Source organism: Xenopus tropicalis, chromosome 7 (genome assembly GCF_000004195.4).
Source record: "Xenopus tropicalis strain Nigerian chromosome 7, UCB_Xtro_10.0, whole genome shotgun sequence".
Taxonomy (NCBI): domain Eukaryota; kingdom Metazoa; phylum Chordata; class Amphibia; order Anura; family Pipidae; genus Xenopus; species Xenopus tropicalis.
Genome location: NC_030683.2, coordinates 128431518 through 128453165, shown reverse-complemented (window position 1 = coordinate 128453165; position 21648 = coordinate 128431518). Strand labels below are relative to the sequence as shown.

Below are 21648 nucleotides of genomic sequence, written 5' to 3'. Positions count from 1 at the left end.
GACAATTTTTTTGTTCACGCGCAAAAATTTTTCGGCAAAGCAAAACGGGACAGATTCGCTCATCGCTATTAAGCACCCATTACCTTTATGATTATTTATGTAGATCAGTGTTCTAGTAAAAATAATAATAAATCCCTTTGCTTCCGTAAGGCTGGATCATTGAAGCATTCCGTCCAGGTCAACGACCCAAATTCAAAGGAAGTAAGTAACCTGAAAAAGTTTAATATTCACATACTGAGAAATATACTCTATACATGGATTTTCGATTCAGATAAACGTAAAACCCGTAGCCATTATTTGACTGAAGGGGGCATGGTTGATGTCCATTAGCCATTAGCCTATATCCTATATAATCAATTGCTCGAGCAATCATAAATCTGCCCCCCAGGTCAGATTTATCATAATATGAAATTAGGGCTCACCACAGGAAAATCCCACCACTCATTTCTATCGGATTTTTAGAGGTGTGTTTATGCTACGGTATGTCTTTCATTTTTTCATTTCTCTCTGTTTTTTTCCCCCCCCCAGGACCCAAAGCTCCAATCTTTGGAAGAAAAGGTATCCTTATCTTTAGCTGAAGCTTTAACAATCTGATACAAAACAAAAAGCATTATTATGAGAAAACCAAGTATATGTTATGTGGTAACCATTGGAAAGCACTTCTATTAAAGGGAAACTATACCCCCAGAATGTATACTTAACCACTAGATCGTTTATATTATATTAAGTGGCCTAATAAAGAATCTCCCCAAACTGGAATATATATATCAGTAAATATTGCCTTTTTACAGCCTTTCCCTTGAGCCGCCATTTTGTGATGGGCAGTGTGTTCCCTCAGAGATCAGCTGACAGGAAGTGATGCAGCTGTAACTGTAACAGGAAGTAGTGTGGGAGCAAAAGGCAGAACTCTGCCCATTCATTGGCTGATGGGGCCTAGCATGTATGTGTGCCTTGGCTTGTTTGTGTGCACTGTGACACCTATGATCCCAGGGGGCGGCCCTTAGAACATAAAATGGCAGTTTCCTATTTAGGATTACCCAATGGCACATACTGCTAAATAAGTATATTTATATGAAAATGGGTTATTTAGATGCAGCAGGGTTTTACATATGAGCTGTTTATGCAATATATATATATATATAAACTATCATCACAATAAGAAAGGGTTTTCCTGAAAACAATAAGCGTGGTTTAATGAAAGATTGTAGCACTGGGAAAAAAAAGGTTCTTTAAGAAACTAGGGCAGTCCAAAGGGCAGATTTATAAATCATTTAGACTGAGTTTTTCCTATAATTCGAGTTTTTCTTGAAAGAAAATTTAGTAGTAAAAAAAACTGGCAAAAGTCAGTGAGAAGTGTATTGTCACAATTCAAGCTATTTTAAAATGTGAATTTTACAATAAAAATGTAAAATTTTGCTGATTTTAGAATAGAATTTTTGTCTGGTTTTACTCAATTGAGCTTTCCAGTATTTAAGATGTGAAATTTTTCACAAATAAGCTAGCAATCAAGAATTTTTTTGTTTTTGAATTTTTTAAATTCGGAAACAAATTTAAAAAATACTTGAAGTTCAACTTTACCATGAACTCTATGATTGGTTACCCAAGAAGAGCAATTGAAATGTTATTCCTTTACCTCCCCATTCTCCAAGCCACTAACAATTTAGATAATTACCGAACACATTCCCGTATCTAGGAAAAGTAACTATTTTGTAAAAAATGTAAATGATTTTTATAGGTCATATTATTAAATATTTTACATTGTTTTTTAATGGTTATTTATTTGCAAGTTAAAAAATATTCCCATCAGAATATCGTACTATAGTATTGAAGGAATTTGTTGTTATGGGGAGCAATAAACTCGTTTTTTGTAGAGAATGTCTAATAATTTACGACAAATATTGATTTTTTTTTTTTTAAATTTAGGAATATGGGTCATAGAAGTGGACCTACCAACCGGAAAAAGGCTATTTGAAGGAAGTGAGTATTGAGAATAATTTGATATATTATCTACGGTATGCAGTGTGATACTAAGGGGCAGATTTACTAATCCACGAATCCGAATCTCGAAAGGGAAAAAATCGTATTGGAAACAAAATTTTGCGACTTTTTCGTCGCCGTCACGATTTTTTGTATTTGTCGTGACTTTTTTGTATATTGCGCAACTTTTTCGTCGCCGTCGCAATTTTTTCCTATTGAGCAATAGTAAACGGCGGAAAAACCAATCTGATTTTTTCACAACAGCGACGAAAAAGTTGTGGAAAATATACGAAAAAGTTGCGACGGCGACGAAAAAATCGCGGGACATACGAAAAAGTTGCGACGGCAACGAAAAAGTTGCGACGGCATCTCCAACCCGGCCCAAGGAAAGTCTCCCATAGGGCTCAATGGCACTCTGCAGCTCCAACCCGGCCCAAGGAAAGTCTCCCATAGGGCTCAATGGCACTCTGCAGCTCCAACCCGGCCCAAGGAAAGTCTCCCATAGGGCTCAATGGCACTCTGCAGCTCCAACCCGGCCCAAGGAAAGTCTCCCATAGGGCTCAATGGCACTCTGCAGCTCCAACCCGGCCCAAGGAAAGTCTCCCATAGGGCTCAATGGCACTCTGCAGCTCCAACCCGGCCCAAGGAAAGTCTCCCATAGGGCTCAATGGCACTCTGCAGCTCCAACCCGACCCAAGGAAAGCCTCCCATAGGGCTCAATGGCACTCTGCATCTCCAACCCGGCCCAAGGAAAGTCTCCCATAGGGCTCAATGGCACTCTGCAGCTCCAACCCGGCCCAAGGAAAGTCTCCTATAGGGCTCAATGGCACTCTGCAGCTCCAACCCGGCCCAAGGAAAGTCTCCCATAGGGCTCAATGGCACTCTGCAGCTCCAACCCGGCCCAAGGAAAGTCTCCTATAGGGCTCAATGGCACTCTGCAGCTCCAACCCGGCCCAAGGAAAGTCTCCCATAGGGCTCAATGGCACTCTGCAGCTCCAACCCGGCCCAAGGAAAGTCTCCCATAGGGCTCAATGGCACTCTGCAGCTCCAACCCGGCCCAAGGAAAGTCTCCCATAGGGCTCAATGGCACTCTGCAGCTCCAACCTGGCCCAAGGAAATTCACCATACCCAAGCTTGTCGCCGTCGTGACTTTATCGTATTTTGCACTACTTTTTCGTCGCCGTCGCGATTTTTTCGTATTGAGCAATAGTAAACGGCGGAAAAGCCAATCCGAATTTTTCGCAACGGCAACAAAAAAGTTGCGGAAAATATACGAAAAAGTCGCGACGGTGCCGAAAAAGTCGCAAAAATACAGATCATTATGAAAAAACACGTTCGGACGCTTTCGGTCCGTTCGGGGATTGGTAAATCTGCCCCTATAACTTCAAGTGGATCTAAGTGGATTTAAAAACAAAAATTTAAACGTGACATTTTCATTATTTCGCAAATTTTTCGCCATTTCGCTAATCTTTTCCAAGATTCGCTAATTTTCCGATGAAGCAAAATAGGACAGATTCGCTCATCAATAGGGATGAGCGAATTTTTTCGCCAGGCATGGATTCACAGCAAATTTACAAATTGTTTAACAAAACAATTTGCCCTGGAAAAATTCATTGTGCATCTCAAAAAAGTTCCAGTCACGTAAAATTGGGCTTGGTTGCATCAAAATAGGCATGATTGCGTCAAAATGGGCGTGGTTGCGTAAAAAAAGGGGGGGTTGCATTAGAAAAAGACGCGGAAGACAAAAAAGTTGCACGACAAATGCTTTTTGTGAATTTTTTGCCACTTCTTGAATGTTTTTTTCGTTTCGCAAATTTTAAGATGAAGCGTAACTGGACAGATTCGCTCATCACTACTCATCAGTATAAATGACATGAAATCATAAAATAGGAAAATATATGTATTTTTGCTAATGCCAAAGGGATTGACTAACAGGCTTATCTCACCATTTACATTTTGTCTATTTTTTAGGACCCCTTTCTCCACTTCCTGGAACTGAAGGTACTTTGAATATTCTCCTTATCATTCAACATAAGAGGTTAAATGGGTTATTTATTAAATAGCATGAATAGCAATATTCATAGTACAGGTATGGGACCTGTTATCCAGAATGCTTGGGACCTGGGGGTTTTCAGATCTTTGTATAATTTTGATCTCAATACCTTAAGTCTAATAAAAAATAATTTAACCATGAAATAAACCCAATAGGACTGTTCTGCCCCAATAAGGGGTAATTATATCTTAGTTGGGATCAAGTACAGGTACTGTTTTATTATTACAGAGAAAAGGGAATCATTTAACCATGAAATAAACCCAATAGGGCTGTTCTGCCCCCAATAAGGGGTAATTATATCTTAGTTGGGATCAAGTACAGGTACTGTTTTATTATTACAGAGAAAAGGGAATCATTTAACCATTAAATAAACCCAATAGGGCTGTTCTGCCCCCAATAAGGGGTAATTATATCTTAGTTGGGATCAAGTACAGGTACTGTTTGATTATTACAGAGAAAAGGGAATCATTTAACCATGAAATAAACCCAATAGGCTGTTCTGCCCCCAATAAGGGGTAATTATATCTTAGTTGGGATCAAGTACAGGTACTGTTTTATTATTACAGAGAAAAGGGAATCATTTAACCATTAAATAAACCCAATAGGGCTGTTCTGCCCCAATAAGGGGTAATTATATCTTAGTTGGGATCAAGTACAGGTACTGTTTTATTATTACAGAGAAAAGGGAATCATTTAACCATTAAATAAACCCAATAGGGCTGTTCTGCCCCCAATAAGGGGTAATTATATCTTAGTTGGGATCAAGTACAGGTACTGTGTTATTATTACAGAGAAAAGGGAATCATTTAACCAAAATGGTTCTCTTTGCATATGATTTTATTATTTTATAAAAAATAATTGAGCCCAGTACATACAGTAACAAGCTTATATTTATAACGTTTCTAGGAGAATGGATCATAGAAACAGAAGAGCCAACTAATCCAGTGGAATATAAAGAGAGTAAGTATCTTCTGTTTTACTCTAGGGGGTTGATTTATCAAAAGTCACAGTTGATGGTGACAATGGCTTTGAACAATTTATTTAAAAAACAATATTTGAAAAAAAAAAAAAAAACCTCTTCAGATGCCATACAATGGGAATTGTATCTTGAACATTTTGGAAAATTTGAAAATCCTATTTTTTCCATTGGTTTTGTGAGTGCTGATGGAATTCCTATTTTTAAGATAGGGTTGAAGTTCAAGTAATTTATTTTTGTGACTGTCGCATACACTGAGGGGCAGATTCATCAAAGTACGAGTTCGAATCCCGAAATGGGTAAAATTTAGATTAGATATGATCATTTCCGATGATCGAAATGTGATGAAAATGCTTACAAAATTTTTTTTATTAGTCACGATAATATGACAAAATTTTCGTATCCGAAGGATCGTAAACAGCGGAAAAACCTTTTTGACTTTGATCCTTCTGTGTATGATTTTGGAAGCCTCCCATAGGGCTCAATGGCACTCTGCAGTTCCAACCCGGCCCAAGGAAAGTCTCCCATAGGGCTCAATGGCACTCTGCAGCTCCAACCCGGCCCAAGGAAAGTCTCCCATAGGGCTCAATGGCACTCTGCAGCTCCAACCCGGCCCAAGGAAACTCTCCCATAGGGCTCAATGGCACTCTGCAGCTCCAACCTGGCCCAAGGAAAGTCTCCCATAGGGCTCAATGGCACTCTGCAGCTCCAACCTGGCCCAAGGAAAGTCTCCCATAGGGCTCAATGGCACTCTGCAGATCCAACCTGGCCCAAGGAAAGTCTCCCATAGGGCTCAATGGCACTCTGCAGCTCCAACCTGGCCCAAGGAAAGCCTCTCTGCAGCTCCAACCCGGCCCAAGGAAAGTCTCCCATAGGGCTCAATGGCACTCTGCAGCTCCAACCCGGCCCAAGGAAAGTCTCCCATAAGACTCAATGGCACTCTGCAGCTCCAACCCGGCCCAAGGAAAGCCTCTCTACAGCTCCAACTCAGCCCAAGGAAAGTCTCCCATAGGGCTCAATGGCACTCTGCAGCTCCAACCCGGCCCAAGGAAAGTCTCCCATAGGGCTCAATGGCACTCTGCATCTCCAACCCGGCCCAAGGAAAGTCTCCCATAGGGCTCAATGGCACTCTGCAGCTCCAACCCGGCCCAAGGAAAGTCTCCCATAGGGCTCAATGGCACTCTGCAGCTCCAACCCGGCCCAAGGAAAGTCTCCCATAGGGCTCAATGGCACTCTGCAGCTCCAACCCGGCCCAAGGAAAGTCTCCCATAGGGCTCAATGGCACTCTGCAGCTCCAACCCGGCCCAAGGAAAGTCTCCCATAGGGCTCAATGGCACTCTGCAGCTCCAACCCGGCCCAAGGAAAGTCTCCCATAGGGCTCAATGGCACTCTGCATCTCCAACCCGGCCCAAGGAAAGTCTCCCATAGGGCTCAATGGCACTCTGCAGCTCCAACCTGGCCCAAGGAAATTCACCATACCCAAGCTTGAATGAATCCAAAACTTTTGTACTCGGTGTGACAAATCCGATTTTGTCGCATAAATTTTGTCGCAAAGTACCAAAAAAATCATGCAAATTAATGAAAAAGTCTAAAAAAAAAAATACGCACAGTAGAAAAACGTAGAAAAAATAGATTTTTTTTGTATTTGGAAGTGATCGTACTTCTTTTTAGAAAAATATATTGATCTCTAAAATATTATATTTCACAAATCTCCCTTCAGTGATATCATAAATAAAGAAGGGGATAACTCTTGCCTGAACAATACAGTAAAATATTCTACCTGTTCCACAACTTACACCAGTTTCAATTAGTAGTTTTATATTCTGTAAATGATTCTATATTTTGTATTGTAGGAAATTAAGGAAATCCGAATTTTGTAAAATCTTCAATTTTATTAATCCTAAAATAGTTGGGTCTTGCTGATATTTTTAGATGTTTAACTTCATCGACTCCAGACAGATTTGAATTTATTTAAAAATACAATTTATCTTATTATTTTACAGCCCCCGGTGCCCCAGCTACTACAGGTAATTTATAAACCCCCCCTGCTTATTTTAGATGGCATTGTAAATAAAAATCTGTTCTCCGTTGGAAAAAATGTTTTTCGTTTTGTAGATGTTTTTGTATTTTGAAATTGGTTTTCAAATAATCAACCAGAGCAAATGTCACTGTAGGGAAACTGAAAATGATATTAATATTTTTAATAGAATTACATGATTAATGAAGGTATAAACAAATACACTTTTGAATGTTGTATATTTTAGGGATGCACCAAACCCACTTTTTTGGGTTTGCCCGAACGCGCGGTGAAATTTTTTTCCTCTACCATTTAACCCTTTCCGAATGCTAACTGTGGATAACTGTGGATTCGGCCGAAACTGAATCCATCAAAAAAGCCTGGATTCGTCCCGAACCCCCGAACCGAATCCGGGATTCAGTGCATCCCTAGTATATTTCCCAATATCTAAATCAGTGGTTCTCAACCTCCCTAATGCCGCGACCCTTTAATACAGTTCCTCATGTTGTGGTGACCCCCAACCATAAAATTATTCCTAAGCCCATTGGAAATATGTGTTTTCCGATGGTCTTAGGTGACCCCTGTGAAAGGGTTATTCGACCCCCAAAGGGGTCCCGACCCACAGGTTGAGAACCGCTGATCTAAATACTGTGGATTCGGCCGAAACTGAATCCATCAAAAAAGGCTGGATTCGGCCCGAACCCCGAACCGAATCTGGGATTCGGTGCATCCCTAGTATATTTCCCAATATCTAAATCAGTGGATCTCAACCTTCCTAATGCCACGACCCTTTAATACAGTTCCTCATGTTGTGGTGACCCCGAACCATAAAATTATTCCTAAGACCATTGGAAATATGTGTTTTCCGATGGTCTTAGACGACCCCTGTGAAAGGGTCGTTCGACCCCCAAAGGGGTCCCGACCCACAGGTTGAGAACCGCTGATCTAAATACTGTGGATTCGGCCGAAACTGAATCCATCAAAAAAGGCCGGATTCGGCCCGAACCCCGAACCGAATCCGGGATTCGGTGCATCCCTAGTATATTTCCCAATATCTAAATCAGTGGATCTCAACCTTCCTAATGCCACGACCCTTTAATACAGTTCCTCATGTTGTGGTGACCCCCAACCATAAAATTATTCCTAAGACCATCGGAAATATGTGTTTTCCGATGGTCTTAGACGACCCCTGTGAAAGGGTCGTTCGACCCCCAAAGGGGTCCCGACCCACAGGTTGAAAATCGCTGATCTAAATACAATGTGCTCATTATATAAAACACTATATTTTATAACTAAACACTTTTTTAATATTTTAGACTGGATTATTACATTGGGACGTCCTGGTGAACCAACAAAGTTTAAAGGGAGTGAGTATATAACTGTGTTCTAAAATACCACCTCGTGGTAAATAGTAGTGAGTATGTAGTAAAGGCAGGGCTGATAAATACTGGGCTCCCCTTCCAACTTAACCCTTTATAGTTTCCATTATTTTATTAATTCAAGGCTTTTGTTCCATGTATGTATAAAAATGAAAGGAAGTATACATTTTCCATGTATAGAATTCCATAGATGTACATAAAAGAGTTAATTGGAAACACGTAAAGAAGTGATTCCGACTAAGATGCTCCATCTATTGGGTAGAAGGACAAATGAAGAGCAGTAGGCCCAATATACCCATAGAAGTGTTCTCCAATTCTTTCTGCTCTTTCTGATTTTGTGTTGTATTATAGTTGGTTAAAATTCTATTAATTTTTTTGTTCATAGAACCTGTAGCACCAATTCCTGGAACTAAAGGTAATTCATAAATTCATCTTGACTTTTCCTTCATAAATCATATTAATGCTGCTGCCTAAACCCACCCCTTTGTAGTATTACCATGGATACCCCCTATCATGGCTGCCTGTTCAGCGTACAAAATCCTTCTGATGACTTTCACAGCCCTTCACTCATCTGCTCTTCTCTACTTTCTTCTCTGTACCTTCTGCCCCTCTGCTACCCTCAGGGCAACCGTCTTTTCCCCCTATCCAAACCCACGGCCAACTTTCATCTTTCTTGTTGCTCCTTACCTCTCAAATTCCATCCTTGATCTTCAGTGTAGGAAACACTCTTTCAGCCTCTTCGAAAAGAAATTCAGATCCTACCTATTGGAACTCTAGAACATTATCTGGTCTTGACACTTCAGAGCCAATAGTCCTTCTGTTTGTACCTGTTTATTATCCACTCACTTAGATTAAAAGCTCTACTGGGTAGGGACCTTCTTCCTCCTGTGTCTCTTATCACGTGGTATTTAATTTTTCGTATTTCAAAATAAAATAACCTCTTTGTATGTCCTTTCCATATTGTAAAATTGTACAGCACGGCATATCACAGTAATGCTATATACATGTATGTTTAAATACACATTATGAAACCAATATTAATTAATAGTGATGGTCTCGCTGGTGATTCTATGACCAGTCATTGACTTACTTATTTATTTTTAAGGATTATGGTTAATTAGAGTGGTTATGCCATATGGAGTGATGGAATACGAAGGAAGTGAGTATAACCCTTCTATATTACATTAGTTGTTAGAAATGTTCAGTGTATTAAACCTCACATTTACACTTTGAATCTCTTATAGAACCTGTAGCCCCACTTCCAGATTCCGATGGTAAGTGAACATTTCACATTTCACAACAAAATTATCTTCTTTGCTTCTTGGCATTGTAGGCGTATTATATACAAAAGAAAATCTAGTACATAGACCCATGTGTTCTGTGCACAGTAGGGATGCAGAGAATCCAGGATTCGGTTCCGGATTCATCTAAGATTTGGTCCTTTTTCAGCAGGATTCAGATTCGGCCGAATCCACGTGCCTGGCCAAATCCCTGAAAACATGTGACTTTTCCTCATATAAACATAAAAGTTAAAAAAATTTTAACCGCTCACTGTGTGCATGGTTCTTATTGATCCTTCCGTAATCTGATTTGCATGTGCAAATTAGGATTTGGTTCAGTATTCGGCCGAATCTTTTATGAAGGAGGTTCAGCCGGATCCCAAAATAGTGGATTGGATGCATCCCTAGTGCACAGCCATAGATAGAATTGGAGATACTGACAAAATTGGCACACACTGGACATACAGAGCATTCTTGAGCTCATAGTGTACAACCTGGTGAGCTTTTCATTTTTGTAAAAAAAAAAAAAACTATTTTGGGATTTTTTTCAGCAATTATTTGCCTTACACTCTACAGTGGGGCTCCCCAACCTTCCTTTCTCGTGAGCCACAGTCAAATGTAGAAAGGCTTAGGGAGAAACACAAGCACCATAAAAGTTCATGGAGGAGCCAAATAAGGGCTGTGATTGGCTATTAGGGGCCTCTAGGGGCTTTATTTGGTAGGAAATCCTGTTTTTATTCAACCAAAACTTGCCCCCAAGTCAGGAATTCAAAACCAATGACCTGGTTTGGGGGCACTGAGAGCAACACCCAAGGGGTTGGGGAGCAACATGTTACCCTGAGCCACTGGTTGGGGATCACTGCTCTAGACATTAGAATCTTTCTTTGACAGTCCCTCTACAAAGGCATTCACTTCACAATAATGCTTCTTTACAGAGGCTTTAAGCCTTTTATTGACTAAGAAGGGCCAACATAGGGGCCAACATAGATCCCCTTCCTCCCACAGGGCATGTCTACACTAGTGGGAGACTCACAGTAGGGACATTAATAACATTTGAACTTTTAGAACCTCTTTTCTAAAAGTTCAAATTGTGTCTTTATTTTAGAGATTGAAATTTATTGTACAAAATATGCTGTATAAAATCTGAACATAATAATAATTTATACTGCTGTGTCTTTAAGACTGGATCATAGAGACAGAAGAGTCAACAGCACCGGTGCCATATGAAAAAAGTGAGTACATATGTAGACTGGGATGAACAGTATATAGCCGGGTAGTAGACTGGGTTGAACAGTAGATAGCCGGGTAGTAGACTGGGTTGAACAGTAGATAGCCGGGTAGTAGACTGGGTTAAACAGTAGATAGCCGGGTAGTAGACTGGGTTGAACAGTAGATAGCCGGGTAGTAGACTGGGTTGAACAGTAGATAGCCGGGTAGTAGACTGGGTTAAACAGTAGATAGCCGGGTAGTAGACTGGGTTGAACAGTAGATAGCCGGGTAGTAGACTGGGTTGAACAGTAGATAGCCGGGTAGTAGACTGGGTTGAACAGTAGATAGCCGGGTAGTAGACTGGGTTGAACAGTAGATAGCCGGGTAGTAGACTGGGGTAAACTGAAGACAGCTGGGTAGTAGACTGGGTTGAACAGTAGATAGCCGGGTAGTAGACTGGGTTGAACAGTAGATAGCCGGGTAGTAGGCTGGGTTAAACCGAAGATAGCTGGGTAGTAGACTGGGTTGAACAGTAGATAGCCGGGTAGTAGACTGGGTTGAACAGTAGATAGCCGGATAGTAGACTGGGTTAAACCGAAGATAGCTGGGTAGTAGACTGGGTTGAACAGTAGATAGCCGGGTAGTAGACTGGGTTAAACCGAAGATAGCTGGGTAGTAGACTGGGTTGAACAGTAGATAGCCGGGTAGTAGACTGGGTTGAACAGTAGATAGCCGGATAGTAGACTGGGTTAAACCGAAGATAGCCGGGTAGTAGACTGGGTTGAACAGTAGATAGCCGGATAGTAGACTGGGTTAAACCGAAGATAGCTGGGTAGTAGACTGGGTTGAACAGTAGATAGCCGGGTAGTAGACTGGGTTGAACAGTAGATAGCCGGGTAGTAGACTGGGTTGAACAGTAGATAGCCGGGTAGTAGACTGGGTTAAACCGAAGATAGCGGGGTAGTAGACTGGGTTGAACAGTAGATAGCCGGGTAGTAGACTGGATTGAACAGTAGATAGCCAGGTAGTAGACTGGGTTGAACAGTAGATAGCCGGGTAGTAGACTGGGTTGAACAGTAGATAGCCGGGTAGTAGACTGGGTTAACCGGTAGATAGCCGGGTAGTAGACTGGGTTGAACAGTAGATAGCCGGGTAGTAGACTGGGTTAAACAGTAGATAGCCAGGTAGTAGACTGGGTTAACCGGTAGATAGCCGGGTAGTAGACTGGGTTGAACCGGTAGATAGCCGGGTAGTAGACTGGGTGAACCGGTAGATAGCCGGGTAGTAGACTGGGTTGAACAGTAGATAGCCGGGTAGTAGACTGGGTTAAACAGTAGATAGCCGGATAGTAGGCTGGGTTAAACAGTAGATAGCCGGATAGTAGGCTGGGTTAAACCATTCGTAGGTTGTGACAATTACCCATTTGTAAATTGCGTATACAATAACTGAGAATATGAAATATGATATTATACATTGCATATATTTTATTTTAAATCTAATTTCTCTGTCTACTGGAAAGTATTTCTACTGAAGTTTCCTTATCAATTAATTAAATATAGTTAAATCAAAAAACGTTCACAAAAGCTCCATGAGATCAAGAATTTTGGCAGATTAACTAGGATTATTTTGTAAAACACAGACACACACCTTTTTGTACCCACAATGCAACTAGCCCTGCTCTTTAACACAAAAGTTTGCCGTGGAAAAATTTGTCACGCATCACATTGGGCGTGGTTTCATGAAATTAGGTGTGGCCACGTCAAAATGGCCGTGGTCATGTAAAAAAGTCATCCATTTCACTAATTTTTCAGCGAAGCGGGACAGATTCGCTACTCACCATTCCTTATTCACAAGTTATCTTTTTTTGTGAGATTCCAATAATGTACATTATTTATCAACTGAATGTATGTTCTCATTTTCATTTCAGAACCTGGAGTTGAGGTTTCTACAGGTAATTTACAAATGATCCTGTTTATTTGAGATTGGAAACGAACATTTTGCGACTTTTTCGTATTTTTTGCGATTTTTTCGCCGCCGTCGCAACTTTTTAGTGAAATGTCGCGACTTTTTTGTAGCCGTTAGGACTTGCGCGAATTGTCGCAACTTTTTCGTCGAAACGGATACAAAAAAGTCGCGACAATTTATGAAAAAGTTGCGACGGGGGACGAAAAAATCAAAAAATACCGATCATTATGAAAAAAACGCATTCGGATGCTTTCGATCCGTTCGTGGATTAGTAAATCGGCCCCTAATTCTTACGTTTTGGGTTTATCTACAAAGAAAGCAGTTCAATGTTCTTGACCACCGTAGAACCTCAGGCTGTATGTATCTTCTTACTGAATAGACCTGATCTTTAGTATGGTCCTACTGTTGTGTATTAGTGATGGGCAAAATAATTCGGCAAGCATGAATTCATGGCAATTGGTGGATTCTTTCATGAAATGTGCAACAAAATTTGCAGCAAAATTTTTTTCCCGCCGCTTCGCGAATCTTTTTAACGATTGGCAAATCGAAACGGGACAGATTCGCTCATCGCTATTGTGTAGTGTCCCATTTACATCAGTTTTCAGGAATATAACATTAACCAATAGGGATGTAGCGAACCTCAAAAAAAAGGTTCGCGAACCTGTTCGCGAACTTCCGCCGAAAATTGCGAATATTCGCGAACTTTGCGAACCCCATAGACTTCAATGGGAAGGCGAACTTTAAAACCTAGAAAAGCCATTTCTGGCCAGAAAACTGATTTTAAAGTTGTTTAAAGGGTGCCACGACCTGGACAGTGGCATGCAGGAGGGGGATCAAGGGCAAAAACTTCTCTGAAAAATTGACACACGCCGTTTTTCGAAATGATCGGTAATTTTGCGACTTTTTCGTAATTTCCGGCGCTTACGTAAAGTTATCGTAAGTTTTGCGACTTTTTCGGAGCATTCGTAACGTTATCGTAAGTTTTGCGACTTTTTCGGAGCATTCGTAACGTTATCGTAAGTTTTGCGACTTTTTCGGAGCAGTCGTAACGTTATCGTAAGTTTTGCGACTTTTTCGGAGCATTCTTAACGTTATTGTAAGTTTTGCGATTTTTTCGGTGCCGGCGAACCCAAATTGCGAACATCACGAAAAGTTCGCGAATTTGCGGACTTGCGAACACCCGATGTTCGCGCGAATTAGTTCGCCGGCGAACAGTTCTCTACATCTCTATTAACCAACCCACTGGTATTGCCATTTGTCTGTATACCAGGAGAAACAAGCCCTATTTCATATTCTGCTTCTAGAGTTATCTGGAACTTAACACAAAGATGGCAAAAATAGGGAACAATGACACCCACATTTTTTCAAACAATTATTTACAATCTGATTTAACCTTATATATTGTAAAATGAATGGCAAAACCTCATTCTGCCAGTCATGAAATATAATACAAGGCATTTTATGAAGGTACATCTAGATAAGGTGCGTTCTTTGTAGGAACTATAAAGAATAATATCATAGGCTGTTATTTGTAAATGGTCATTTTAATTTGTAAGTAGTCGTATTGGTGATTTTAAAGGTATAATTTGCCTTTTTGTTTAGACTGGATCATAGCAATGGGACGTCCGGGTCAACCAACAAAGTATAAAGGAAGTAAGTAGTGGATTTCTAATTCATTTTCTGAATCCCAGTTTGCAACGATGCAATGATATTATGTAATTATAATGTTCATTAGTTCTTATATATACATACAATATTTATTAATCACAAGCAAATAAAAAGCCCAACACACAAGTACTTGTGTTCTTTTCCTTTCTTTGGGTTAAGCTTCAAAATAGCCCTAATGTACAGAACCTTACTCTGCAATGCACGGGCTGATTTGATATGTCTGAAATGAATAGTTATATTTTATCATTAATCCCATCATTGTTTTCCATTTCACACAGTTTCAAGGGGAAGTTATTCACATCAGTGTTTCCTATTTCACCCAGTTTCAGTTGAAAATTAAACACGTTTTTTTTTTTTTTTTTTTTAAAAAGAGCACCAATGCTCCTAAAATGGCTGCTGGAGCACTTCCTGTTTGGGAAAAATAAAGATAATTCATGGAAATGAACGACCAATTAAATGTCACAAATTTCTTCAATTTTTTCTGGCTAGAAAAAAAATTGTGATTTTCGGACAACAAACTCAATATTTCCACTCCACCCTACTAACATTATTGTGACATTCAATAAATGAAAGAATGATTGTGTTTTATTTGAAAAAATACCGAGTCGAGTTTATACTAGTTTCAAGGCCAAAAAAATTCTAGATTTAGTAAATCTGCCCCGAAACGTAGTTATTGATTTTAACTTCTTACCTATCAAGTTCCAGGTTTTCTCTTCAATCTGTCCCATGCCACATGTTGTCTAGCAATACAAAAAGCACAACAATCAAACTGGCCGGTACCCAAAGGGTTAAATAATGCAAAACGCTGGCCTTTTCCCAATTCAGAAGCTTTGTAACTATTTGAAACCAATTTAAAAAATTTCATGTTTTAACATTTGCTCTTCTTTTCGGCTCTAACTTATTCTGTTTACTTTTTTTTTTGTAGGACCCATAGCTCCGATTCCAGGAAAGAAAGGTAAACTTAACCACCAATTGATTATTTCGAAGACGATAGGGAAACTTTCTAATAAAGGAAAAATAAGAACAAAAATGAATAAACCATATTTGGTATCTACGTTAAAAATCAACTATTTCATGTGAATTTGATGATCTAAACATAAGGAATATATATTTATCACTACTAGTGATGCACCGAATCCCGGATTCGGTTCGGGATTTGACCGAATCCTGACGTTTTTTAAGGATTCGGTTTTGGCCGGATCTGCGGTCCAGGACGAACCGAATCCAAATCATAATTAGCATAAATTAGCATATGCAAATTATAATTAGCATATGCTAATTATGATTTGGATTCATTCGGCCGAATCCTGCTGGGTGGGTTTGGAGGTTCGGTCCAACCCAAAAAGGGGGTTCGGTGCATCCCTAATCACTACACAACCCAAAACTCATATTGTCTTTTTCCATGAAATTGTTAAAAAAACTATTTATTTTTGATATTTTTTAGGATACTGGATCATAAAAGTGGTATATCCAACAGGAACCATTGAATATGAAGGCAGTGAGTACATAAAGTACAACAAAATATCATTGATAATGAGGTTTAAAGTTTATTGCATCCCATTCCATCACATTGAGCAATAGAAATAGTGTTAAACTGATAATATCATGAAAAAAAATCATTTAAATTGCAAATGTGCTTCTTAATTTTGGATGAATATATGTCCCTTTTAATTCTTAAATTTAACATAACATCTACAGGAAGCAAAATACTTTTCCCCAGATTAAGTAATCGGAGAAAAATTTTCAGGTATCGGACACCTTATCCAGAAACCCATTATCTAGAAATTTCAAAATTACAGAAAGGCCATCTCCCTGTACCTGTACTTGACCCTATTGGGTTTATTTAATGGTTAAATGATTCCCTTTTCTCTGTAATAATAAAACAGTACCTGTACTTGATCCCAACTAAGATATAATTACCCCTTATTGGGGCAGAACAGCCCTATTGGGTTTATTTAATGGTTAAATGATTCCCTTTTCTCTGTAATAATAAAACAGTACCTGTACTTGATCCCAACTAAGATATAATTACCCCTTATTGGGGCAGAACAGCCCTATTGGGTTTATTTAATGGTTAAATGATTCCCTTTTCTCTGTAATAATAAAACAGTACCTGTACTTGATCCCAACTAAGATATAATTACCCCTTATTGGGGCAGAACAGCCCTATTGGGTTTATTTAATGGTTAAATGATTCCCTTTTCTCTGTAATAATAAAACAGTACCTGTACTTGATCCCAACTAAGATATAATTACCCCTTATTGGGGGCAGAACAGCCCTATTGGGTTTATTTAATGGTTAAATGATTCCCTTTTCTCTGTAATAATAAAACAGTACCTGTACTTGATCCCAACTAAGATATAATTACCCCTTATTGGGGGCAGAACAGCCCTATTGGGTTTATTTAATGGTTAAATGATTCCCTTTTCTCTGTAATAATAAAACAGTACCTGTACTTGATCCCAACTAAGATATAATTACCCCTTATTGGGGGCAGAACAGCCCTATTGGGTTTATTTAATGGTTAAATGATTCCCTTTTCTCTGTAATAATAAAACAGTACCTGTACTTGATCCCAACTAAGATATAATTACCCCTTATTGGGGCAGAACAGCCCTATTGGGTTTATTTCATGGTTAAATGATTCCCTTTTCTCTGTAATAATAAAACAGTACCTGTACTTGATCCCAACTAAGATATAATTACCCCTTATTGGGGGCAGAACAGCCCTATTGGGTTTATTTAATGGTTAAATGATTCCCTTTTCTCTGTAATAATAAAACAGTACCTGTACTTGATCCCAACTAAGATATAATTACCCCTTATTGGGGGCAGAACAGCCCTATTGGGTTTATTTAAGGGTTAAATGATTCCCTTTTCTCTGTAATAATAAAACAGTACCTGTACTTGATCCCAACTAAGATATAATTACCCCTTATTGGGGCAGAACAGCCCTATTGGGTTTATTTAATGGTTAAATGATTCCCTTTTCTCTGTAATAATAAAACAGTACCTGTACTTGATCCCAACTAAGAAAACCCCAGGCATCCCAAGCATTCTGGATAACGGGTCCCATACCTTTATATTTGTGAATCAAAAGGAGCATTTACTTAATATCAAGTTATTAAAAATTCTCAGATTGGAACATTTCCCTCATCATCAGGAATGTGTTTAATTAATCACCAGGCCTATCTGTAAGGATGTGATTTGATTTAAGTTCTAGGGTTCTAACACCCCACTAAAACATCAAACCCCAGCTTAACTATGTGTATTTATATTATAAGTAAAGCTGAAGAAGAGCTGTACATTGGAGGTGCTCATTTATTTTATTTTATTTCCATCTGGAAACTTACTACTTGTACAACAAGAACAATCAGCCATATCTCTTGCCCCTTTTTTAATGTTTTCTATTGTGATCTTTTCAAAAATTCACTAGAATAATCAGTAAGAGAAAAATATTCTTTTCCTATTAAACAGAACCTGTAGCTCCGCTCCCTGGAACAGACGGTAAGTGAAAACAGTAAATATGCAATAAATTGATTGAAAGTTGGTACATTTGCTTAACCAGGTCCAAACCCACTTAGCAGTGTCTATATTTAATTATATTGTCACCCACTGTGACCTACAGCACTTATATTTGCCTATTTGTGTCTGTAAGTTACCCTCCCATATAGATTGTAAGCTCTACGGGGCAGGGACCTCCATCCTCTTGTGTCTTTGACTCTTAACTTATTGCAACTGTATCTTGTATTTATTTGTATTTATTGTTATACTGTGTATTGATCTATTATTATCTTAATAACCCCCCGTTTGTATTAATGTATTCTACTGTACAGCGCTGTGTACATAAGCAGCTATTTATAAATAAAGATATACATACATACATACATACATGTAGGGATGCACCGATTCCAGGATTCAGTTCTGGATTTGGCCTTCTTCGCCAGGATTCGTATTTGGGCCAATCCACACGCTCCTATCCGAACCGAATCCGAATCTTAAAAATCACATGACTCGGATTCGGTTATATATTCGGCCAATCCTTTATGAAGGATTCGGGGGTTCATCTGGATCCAAAAAAGTGGATTCGGTGCATCCTTAATTTAATGGTCATAACTGAGATTAATTAGTATTTTTTGAAATAGTTCATTATCCTGGATTGTCTTGGCTGTTAGTATTCTGTAGACCAATGATCCCCAACCAGTGGCTCAGGGGCAACATGTTGCTCCCCAACCCCTTGGGTGTTGCTCTCAGTGCCCCCAAACCAGGGAGTTATTTTTGAATTCCTGACTTGGGGGCAAGTTTTGGTTGAATAAAAACAAGATTTCCTACCAAATAAAGCCCCTGTAAGCTGATAGGGTGCATAGAGGCCCCTAATAGCCAATCACAGCCCTTATTTGGCTCCTCCATGAACTTTTATGGTGCTTGTGTTGCTCCCCAACCCCTTGGGTGTTGCTCTCAGTGCCCCCAAACCAGGGAGTTATTTTTGAATTCCTGACTTGGGGGCAAGTTTTGGTTGAATAAAAACAAGATTTCCTACCAAATAAAGCCCCTGTAAGCTGATAGGGTGCATAGAGGCCCCTAATAGCCAATCACAGCCCTTATTTGGCTCCTCCATGAACTTTTATGGTGCTTGTGTTGCTCCCCAACCCCTTGGGTGTTGCTCTCAGTGCCCCCAAACCAGGGAGTTATTTTTGAATTCCTGACTTGGGGGCAAGTTTTGGTTGAATAAAAACAAGATTTCCTACCAAATAAAGCCCCCTGTAAGCTGATAGGGTGCATAGAGGCCCCTAATAGCCAATCAATGCTTGTGTTGCTCCCCAAGTCTTTTTACATTTGACTGTGGCTCATAAGTAACAAAGATTGGGGAGCCCTGCTGTAGATACTAATATTATGAGGCTGTTTCTTTTCTACTTAGAATGTAAAATAATATAATTCAAACTTATATATTTATGTATCAACGGGCCATTTCAAGGTCTCAATGGATGGTACAGTTATTAGTAACCAGATAACAGTTGAAACCCTAGACTGAAAAACTGTAGAAAAAATATCAAAATATATGAAAAAAACACAAATAAATAAACAAAGGCCATCTACAAATTATCCGTTGCGTACATCAGACTACTTTTAGATGAACATACCCTTTAATAGGGATGCACCGGATCCCGGATTCAGTTAGGGATTCGGGCAGAATCCTTCAGGGTGGGTTTGGGGGTTCGGCCAAACCCAAAAAAGTGGGTTTGGTGCATCTCTACCCTTTAATGATATTTAGGAGAGGATGGAAAATCCATTTGTCTTTAATGTATACAGAGGGATTTGTTGATATCTATGAAAATGTCTTTTTGTTGTGATTCTAGACTGGATCGTAGAGACCGCAGAACCCACCGCGCCGATCCCGTATGAAGAGAGTGAGTACATAGAATAAGCCCCTTATACTGAATACCGGGAAACATTTTGAATTGAAAATGATTGGATAAGAAAATAACTACATGGAATTATTTTACCAGTGAGCAGTAGCGATGGGCGAAATCATTCGCCAGACACGGATTCGCAGAGAGAATTTCCACGTTCACTTAATGGCGGATTATTTTGCAAAACAAGTGACAAAAAATTGTTGCTTGTGTAAAAAAAATGACTTGGGCAACAAATTTTATTTTGACGCCCAACATTTTCATAAATTCACAACCAAAAATTGTTGCCCGCATCAAAAAAAATTATTTTCGACATTTTTCGGGACAAATTCGCTCATCACTGTTCAGATGGCACTAGAGGTCTATAAAAGAATTTATCTTGGTTATTTTAAATAAGTCAAAGGGATTCTGGGAACAAATTCCTTAAGGCTCTTAGAAAAATCCCAGTTACATGGGTTTATCCTATAGGCTAAATCTCACCCACTGGGTTTTTAAAGCAAAACCCGGGATAATAGCCAATCAGATTCCCAACTACAGACTGGTTTCACCCTTCTTGGGGCTCATCAGTGTAGTGTAGGGTTTTCTGATCAGCTTAGGGAGAGCCAGGAGTGGGGATTCACAAACAAGCTAAAACAGTTGAGGAGACTGTCTCATACGTATGCAAATAAGTCAAAGGGATTCTGTGAACAAATTCCTTAAGGCTCTTAGAAAAATCCCATTTACATGGGTTTATCCTATAGGCTAAAGCTCACCCACTGGGTTTTTAAAGCAAAACCCGGGATAATAGCCAATCAGATTCCCAACTACAGACTGGTTTCACCCTTCTTGGGGCTCATCAGTGTAGTGCAGGGTTTTCTGATCAGCTTAGGGAGAGCCAGGAGTGGGGATTCACAAACAAGCTAAAAGGGTTGAGGAGACTGTCTCATACGTATGCAAATAAGTCAAAGGGATTCTGGGAACAAATTCCTTGAGGCTCTTAGCAAAATCTCATTTACATGGGTTTATCCTATAGGCTAAAGCTCACCCACTGGGTTTTTAAAGTAAAACCCGGGATAATAGCCAATCAGATTCCCAACTACAGACTGGTTTCACCCTTCTTGGGGCTCATCAGTGTAGTGCAGGGTTTTCTGATTAGCTTAGGGAGAGTCAGGAGAGGGGATTCATGAACAAGCTAAAAGGGTTGAGGAGATCACCTCATACGTATGCAAATAAGTCAAAGGGATTCTGGGAACAAATTCCTTACGGCTCTTAGAAAAATCCCATTTACATGGGTTTATCCTATAGGCTAAAGCTCACCCACAGACCTCTGAGATTTCAGTGCATTTAACCATTTCTTGCCACAATTAAGTCAGTACATGTGATGGCAAGCACTTTTTTCCTGTCAAAAACACACTTGTTGGTGGAAAACACTTGTATTGTTTTTTAAATACCCATTCAGTAATAAGCCAAATCAATTTATTGCAGAAATCAGTGAATTTTGGAAATCATTTACCTGATCCTGGATGGGCAAAAACTTCACAAATCCAAATAATTTTTGGACACGCACAACAAATTTTTTTTTGACATGGGTGATAATTTTTTGTCGCGCTGAATTTTTCCACTGCAAATTTTGACATTTCACAAAAAAATGGGCCAATGGCGAAATGCAGAAATTTGCCACATATCCATGCCCATCACTATAAATGATCCCAATGCTTATTCAGACAATGCTC

The 21648-nt window shown here is 39.5% G+C and overlaps 1 protein-coding gene across 1 annotated transcript in view; it reads left to right on the top strand.

Annotated features, from left to right (window-relative positions):
- The window catches only part of LOC116412020, a 388305-nt gene that overhangs the window by 11191 nt on the left and 355466 nt on the right, over window positions 1–21648 (top strand). Inside the window, exons 13-29 of the mRNA XM_031905216.1 lie at window positions 151–201; window positions 529–558; window positions 1924–1977; window positions 3949–3978; window positions 4937–4990; window positions 7010–7033; window positions 8340–8390; window positions 8788–8817; window positions 9508–9561; window positions 9647–9676; window positions 10864–10914; window positions 12819–12842; window positions 14459–14509; window positions 15450–15479; window positions 15969–16022; window positions 18003–18032; window positions 19883–19933. Coding sequence (XP_031761076.1) covers window positions 151–201; window positions 529–558; window positions 1924–1977; window positions 3949–3978; window positions 4937–4990; window positions 7010–7033; window positions 8340–8390; window positions 8788–8817; window positions 9508–9561; window positions 9647–9676; window positions 10864–10914; window positions 12819–12842; window positions 14459–14509; window positions 15450–15479; window positions 15969–16022; window positions 18003–18032; window positions 19883–19933 — 699 coding nt within the window. The remainder of the gene's footprint in view (window positions 1–150; window positions 202–528; window positions 559–1923; window positions 1978–3948; window positions 3979–4936; window positions 4991–7009; window positions 7034–8339; window positions 8391–8787; window positions 8818–9507; window positions 9562–9646; window positions 9677–10863; window positions 10915–12818; window positions 12843–14458; window positions 14510–15449; window positions 15480–15968; window positions 16023–18002; window positions 18033–19882; window positions 19934–21648) is intronic.